The following is a 7,367-nucleotide window of genomic DNA, read 5'->3' as shown; positions in this document are numbered from 1 at the left end:
TAAAGCGCCTTTTGAAATGAAAGTCCAGCCACCAATCTCATGCCCCAAAAGCCCAATTTTTTATTTTTTTTTCATTTGACAATTTTATCTAAGACTATATCTTATAAAAAAGTTCTATTTGTCGCTTTAAGCTATATTTTTGCCACACACCATAACTTTATTTAGAAGGAAAGAATAAGTATTTGTATTACCATATCATGTTAGTTTTATTGAAATTCTTAGTGATATTATTAAATGCTTGGTGGCGATAATTAAGCAAAATGAATTTAAGGGATATAAAAAAAAAAAGCAGCTCGGTGCACTAAGCTTTTATTATGTGCGGGGTTCGAGAAAGAACCGGACCGCACAGGTAAAAGAGGAAAAAATCTGTTAAAATTATGGATGGTTAATTGATAAGGAGCTGCAACACTCATTTCTATTACTAGGACAAATAATAGCTAACTTGACGGCGATATGTTCCAATATTTGACGATATGGTAGGAAGGACGAGATCTCTAAGTTTAGTTAAGTTAGTGATTTCCAAATACTTGTCGATTAAACAAAAACAAAAGTTATGTCTTTCCAAAATTTTAAAGAATTAAAGAGAGATTTTGTGATTACGGAGATTAGGGGGTAGTTTTGTACTAGTATCCAAAAAACATGACAATGAAAACTATAGGAAGGGACACACTGCCATCCTCCCTTGACTCAATTCAAATCTTTGCCTAAGTAAGACTTTGACCATTACTTTTCAACCCTCTCTTGGCTGGCTACTTCTTTTCTCTCCTCTACTTTTCCAAAATCCTATTTTTCTCTTCCCTTGAAAATTTCAGGTTCTTAAATATATACCTTTTTCTAGTTTTCTTCAATATCCCCTTTAACCTTCTCAGAGACTTGTATAAGTTGCCCCATTTACTAACTTTTTTGTATGGTGGGGTCCTTTTCATTTTCTTTTTATAGGATATTTCTCCCAATATACTTTTCAAACTATCACCTAACATGAATTGTAGCTAGCCAAAAAGTGTTACCTTTCAAGATTCAAATGAAACTTTTTTTTAGCTCTTGAACTCTATGATTCATACACCATTTTTCTTTAACTTTTCCCTCCTTCTTAAAGCACATAAATATGTTCCAAGTTTTCCATTCAAAGCATCTTGACAACTATGACCACCATACTGTATTAGGGACAATGCTGCAACAAACTCTCATGTAGTAAACATACAAAGAAATTCTTTTTCTTGGAGCTAGCTGCATGGACTCCATCTTCTTCCTTGAAGAAGGAGACCGCGCCGTCTTTCTCTTAAAGATAATGGAGTCCTTAGGTTGCAATTACATATGCCTTTGGCAATATTACCAACCTTCTAAGTAAGATTACTACTACTTCTTCATCCCTCTCATTAGTCTAGCTAGCTACTTCTAGTACTACAAAAAAGATATATGCATGCCCAAGAACATTCTTCTAACCTGCCACATTTTCATCACTTTGTAGCTGTTTTATGTCCTTGGGTGGAATCTACAATGGAGACAGTGATGTTGCCCAGAGGCTATTCCAAGAGTATAGGCATTCATGGCTTATCATGGACAATGGGTAGGCAATCTTTGCGCTTATAGATTACACATTGACTATACACGATTATACACGTACTATACATATATATTATATACATCCTTTGACTATCTTTAATTTAAGCGATTGGGTGACAGATATTTAGGTTAATTCTTCTAAAAGATTTATGATATGGAGGGAAAAGAAGCAAGAATTAATGAGAACTTTCTAAATTAAGTGTATTTGTTCACCTTCAGCCGCATTCCAGGACTGGCTTTCAAGAACAATGTTCCTTATATGGAGCTGCAGTTTGCAGATTTTCAATCACATGCATCCAATCCAGTTCAACTTCAATTCTACCAGGTACTTTTGATAACAAATTAAATTATATATTACTATTCTTAGTAATTTATTTAAATATCCAAGGTAACCTTTTAAATATGATTGTTGCAGGAAGCTGGAATCAAGGTTTGTGTTTGTTTATTTCATTATCACGTGATCCAATATGGTAAAAGTACACAAATAATGTGGTTGATATTGAAACTTAATTTTATCTTCTGATTTTGTTTTTAACTTCAGACAGTTATCTGTATGGGGTGTAGCATTGGAGAAATTGAGGTTGGAATGACTTCTAGCCCTCAAGTAAGACCATTTCTTTATAAAATTTCTATGACCCCACTTTTGTTCGTGATTTCAAAAATCTAAGGCTCTAACTTCTATTAATTCTCGGGTTTTAATACTAGTTACTTTGTATATAAAGGTAAACTTGGAAATGGGACTGAAAAACTTGTTTGCCGACTATTTCTCAAGACAAGCAGTAGCACCCGCAGCAGCAGTAGCAACAAGAGGAATTACTAATCAGTTACTGCCAATTGATCAAAATCGGGCATCATCATCTTCATCATTCTCAATCGATAGCCCAGGCGAATACTCATCCCTTCTCTTCAATGTAGCAAGCACGCCGCCGTATGTACCAGAACAGCCGCGAACGGATACCTTTTCCGATCAGACAATTAGACCAATTCCACCGGTATCTGCTACCGCCACGCCATATCAACAAGCCATTCAGACATTAAATCAAATACAAGGCATACAATTACCGACACTAGAAACCGAAGACGTTGCATTAACAAGAGCGTATCTCGCTGTCATGACATCGCCCTCTTCTTCTTCCTCCTCTCGCCAATCCAGAGAAAACTTACCCACACAAATAGCAACACAAAAAGCCACTGCATTTACAAGGTTTAGGTCAGGTTTAGGTCCCAATTTGCCAATAGCAACAGCCACAACTCGCCGACAAAACATGTTTAGAAGATCTATCAATTTCTTCAGAAATTTAAATATGATGAGATCAAGGCAAGAACAAATGCAGCCTAACCCGCGTGCCCCTACAAGTACTCAGGTTCATCACATGATTTCAGAGAGACGAAGACGCGAAAAGCTTAACGATAGCTTTCAACTACTTAGATCTTTACTCCCACCTGGTACTAAGGTATGGTTTTAATTATGAAGTAAACTGTGTCACCGTCACGTCTAAAAATTTAAGTTATTAATAGAGTACATTTTTTAAATTAGTTTTTCTATGCCCATTTATGATTGCTCTGATACCATGTTAAAATGTGATTATCTCATCTAAATGTTTAAATTGTATGAGAGTACTACCAAAAAAAAAAAAAAACAGCCCGGTGCACTAAGTTTCCGCTATGCATGGGATCCGGGGAAGGGCCGGACCCAGGGGCGGATTTACGCTTATCGAAGTAGTGTCACGCGACACCGCTTCGTCAAATTTTTTTATTAAATATATGTATTAATATTGTAAGGAAACTATTAAGTAAAAAAAAATGACACCACTTGACATAAATTGTATGTTGGTGTGTTGGTAATGTGTTTGATTTTTCTATAAGAGGTTAAAGGTTCTAACCTCAATTAAGACATTTTTCTTTTGTAAATATTTGCTTAAGACTCAACAAAATCAATAGATTAAGACTATTTCTTGTCTAAAAGTATGACAATCAAAGTTATATTTCAGTTTTTTTTTATAAATTTCGACACCACTTACAAAAATTCCTGCGTACGCCCCTGGCCGGACCATAAGGGCCTATTGTCGCAGTCTTACCTTGCATTTTTGCAAGAGGTTGTTTCTTCGGCTTGAACTCGTGCTCTTCGTCGCATGACAACAATTTTACCAGTTACGCCAAGATTCTCCTTCAATCTGAGAGTACTACTACACACTTATAATTACTACGTATTGTATTTCTTCTCTATAGTGTTGCGATTTGAATGCTTGCTTGGAGTTGAGAGTCAACCAGAAACAGCCTCTCTAGCTACTTGCACGAGCTAGGGTAAGACTGCCTACATACTACCTTCTCTACACCCCTATTTGTAGGATTACACGGTTTTTTTTTATTGCTGTTGTTGTACTTCATTTTATTATGTACTCCATATTCAACGTTGGTGAAGTCTTAATGCATCTCAAAATGATATCATGTCATAATGAAATGATTAAAATCTTGTTCGGTTTCTTGTGCAGAAGGACAAAGCATCAGTACTTGCCAGTACAACAGAATATTTAAGTTCATTAAAAGGTCAAGTGGAAGAACTGAGTAAAAAGAATGAAATGTTGGAAGCACAATTACTTCAACCTCAAAACAAATCCTCCTTTGAACAGGCAATTATTAGCTCCTCCGCTGGTGGAAATGAAAGGATAGCTGTTGAAATAACAAATGTAGGTGAGTCAACATCAGAATCAAGAACAGTGGACTTGCAAATTTCAGTAACGAGAGAATGCAGCATCTTGGATTTGGTTACTCGTTTGCTGGAATTCTTGAAAAGAGACAACAATGTAAACTTAGAGTCAGTAGCAGCAAACACCAGATCAGTGGTTCAATCAGAACCTGTAACTCATATAATCTTGAGAGTTAGAATTGAGGTACGTATGCATTTTATTTTCAGAAACTAGCGGCCTTAACTTTAACTAATTACATTTATATCATATACACACCAAGGTTTATTTGGTTCAAAATATAGGAATATCACAAGATTATAATACTTTGTTTTCCCTTAACAAGTTAATAATGTATATGGAATTATTTTGAAGTTCCGAAATTAATAACCGTCATATATAATGGATGATTATATCTTTTTGCATGAATTACTCAGCCTTTCGAGGGATTGTAAAGTATAAATATAAATGTGAACAGATTTTCGATAATTTTCGGTTTACTTTTTATTTAGGAATCATATAATTTATTTAGACACCATATAAAGTATTCCTAGCATTTTGTTTATGTAAATTCCAAAATTGGAAAGTTCTATACAGTTGGAATTTTCTTTTTGAAAATTGGAAGCAGTTTGATGCCAAATTAACGCGAGGGAATGCTAGACGTTTTGTAATTATAGAGAATAAGATATTTCTTGTCTTTATCAGTAAAATGGTAAATTTTTACCGTTTCATTCTACTAACTAAAAATTATTAATGAGTGTTATACTAAAAATATACAAGCATCATACTTTTAGTGAGCTTATAATTAGTGGATATCTATTACTTATCAAATACTAAGATGGTACTTCTTCTTTCCGGCTTCTATGAACTGTTGGTCTTTTCCGCCCTCCAAAATAGAAATTATAGTTGGGAAATATCACTTTCAATATAGGAATAACTTTTTCCAACTTTTTTAGTTCTCTTTCGGAATTCTCTTTTCGCGACAAAGTCCGTCCTTGAGCTAAGGGGCATACATAGAATATTAGGTAAGTGGTGTCGATATTTTTAAGAAGTGAATCTATAAACATATATCATATTAACAAAGTACATTCAAAACATTAATATATTTATTTTTTAAAAAAATAAGCGAATAATTTGGGTATTATTAGTAAGAACTTTTTCTTGAAAGCTCTTTACTGAGCCATGTTTGTATGTGTTTTTTTCTACATATTTTTAATAGAATTTCACTAAACAAACTTTGCTGAATAGTTGGACTATGGGGTTAATTTCATTTTGAAGATTTAAAAATGAAAAAATTGATGCCCTGAGAATCAAACCGGGGACCAATTGAAGGCCAAGGAGCAAAATTGACCACTAGGCCAGGACACGCTTGTCCATCAACGGTTGCAACCTCATATACTTTTATTCGTATTGTTTTAAACCATTATTTACATACTATAATTTCGTAAAAATTTCCAGCGAAGCGGTGTCGAATGACACCGCTTGCATGAACGTAAGTCTGCCCCTGTTTGAGCTGAGAGTCTATTGAAAACAGTCACTTTATCTTCTTAAAGTAGGAGTAAGATTTGCATGCACATTATCCTTTATAGACCTTGTGAGATTATACTAAATATGTTATTGATATTGTTGTTGCACAAATAACACAATCTTTTTTATATTAGCTAGACATGCAACTAATATAATTAAAACGAGCTATAAATTCCATAACAAATTCTAAAATCATAAATTTCACATCTTGACTCCGGCTTTGCTCTTATATGTTAAAACTCTTGTTTGGATTTGGTTTTCTTACCATCCTTTTTTTTTCAACTTTTCCTGCCAACTTTGTTAACCAAATTTCTCTTGTTTTGTTGTGATTTGGTCCAGGGTAGTGAATGGGACGAATCTAGTTTCCAGGAAGGAGTGAAAAGGGTTGTTGATGACTTGGCATAGAGGAACTTGTCTTGTCACCTGTTGGTAGGGCCCACAAAATTCTGACTGGCGGCGCCTCGAATTATTGACTAGTTTTCAGAATTTTGTCATTCAATCATTTACTTTAGAGTCAAAATATTCACCAATTAATGTTGTGAAAATTACAATCATATGATTGTACTATTTTTTTGGTAGTTTAATTACCTCGATGTAATGTGTATTCATATTGTAATCGAATTGAAGACTAGCTCACTTGGTAAATTTTTTGCCTTCTACAATTGAGGTGAAAAATCACGTCAACTACATAGCAATTCCGTTGCTATTATTTGGTCATTTCAAAATTATATATAACAATACTCTTTAATATAGATGTCATAAATATATTAAAGAGTACTGTTATATAATCTAGAAATGACCAAGTAATAACAATGCTCTTTGTAGGTGCACCTGCTAATATTTAGGTGGTTTGCTCAAGATAATTGCACTTTTGATTTTTCAGTTATTGGTCAATCTTGACATTGGTCATTGTAATACTTTATTAAATGTATTTAAATTTGAAAATGTGAGTTTTTATTCCTTTACATATGAAAAAATTATATAACCCTCAAGTATAGAATAATTAGTTAAAGTTATGAAGATTCACAAGTAATAAAGATCAAAAGTGCACATTGCAATTAAATTAAGTTTAAGTTCACTTAACTAGATATTACACTTGAAAAGAGACTACCGCAATTCATAATAAAACAACATAGTAAAACAAAACAAATGGTTATTTTCCTTCCACAAATGGTTGATGTTGCATTTTTATTGATGGTTTAATTTCAAGAAAAAATCAACTACCCTTCTTTTTTCTCTTTTAAAAAAGGTTTAAGTCACCCACTCAAACGTACTTCAGGAAAATCTATTAGTTTGACTTTATTTTCATAAATCTTGAGGTGTTATCTTTCCATTCTATATATATATATATATATATATATATATATATATATATATATATATATATATATATTATAAATTTTGCTTAAATTTTGTATTTGGTTTAAAGTGATTAATGAAATTCAAATATATGAGGCGACGGTTTTGACCGTTAAGTCTAAGAACTGACTCAATCTTCACATTAGTGACGTGACTAAACAAACAACATTAGCCACATGATGTGTACTATACTAATGTTGTTAGGGGCAAACAATTTTTTATTTTTTTGGAATT

The 7,367-nt window shown here is 33.3% G+C and overlaps 1 protein-coding gene across 2 annotated transcripts; it reads left to right on the top strand.

Annotated features, from left to right (window-relative positions):
• Positions 1-847: 847 nt before the first annotated feature.
• Positions 848-6,653, top strand: LOC107766344 (putative transcription factor bHLH041). Of its 2 annotated transcripts, XM_016585111.2 has the most exons (8): positions 848-1,344; positions 1,469-1,567; positions 1,783-1,888; positions 1,979-1,993; positions 2,105-2,167; positions 2,286-3,017; positions 4,056-4,454; positions 6,114-6,653. In XM_016585111.2, the coding sequence occupies exons 1-8, from the start codon at positions 1,232-1,234 to the stop codon at positions 6,177-6,179; spliced, it is 1,593 nt and encodes a 530-aa protein (XP_016440597.2). In that variant the 5' UTR covers positions 848-1,231; the 3' UTR covers positions 6,180-6,653. The 2 variants fall into 2 exon arrangements, with proteins under 2 accessions (XP_016440597.2, XP_075079640.1); XM_075223539.1 differs by lacking the exon at positions 1,979-1,993.
• Positions 6,654-7,367: the final 714 nt, after the last annotated feature.

This window comes from Nicotiana tabacum, chromosome 10 (genome assembly GCF_000715075.1).
Source record: "Nicotiana tabacum cultivar K326 chromosome 10, ASM71507v2, whole genome shotgun sequence".
NCBI classification, from domain to species: domain Eukaryota; kingdom Viridiplantae; phylum Streptophyta; class Magnoliopsida; order Solanales; family Solanaceae; genus Nicotiana; species Nicotiana tabacum.
This window is presented reverse-complemented; position numbering and strand designations above follow the sequence as displayed.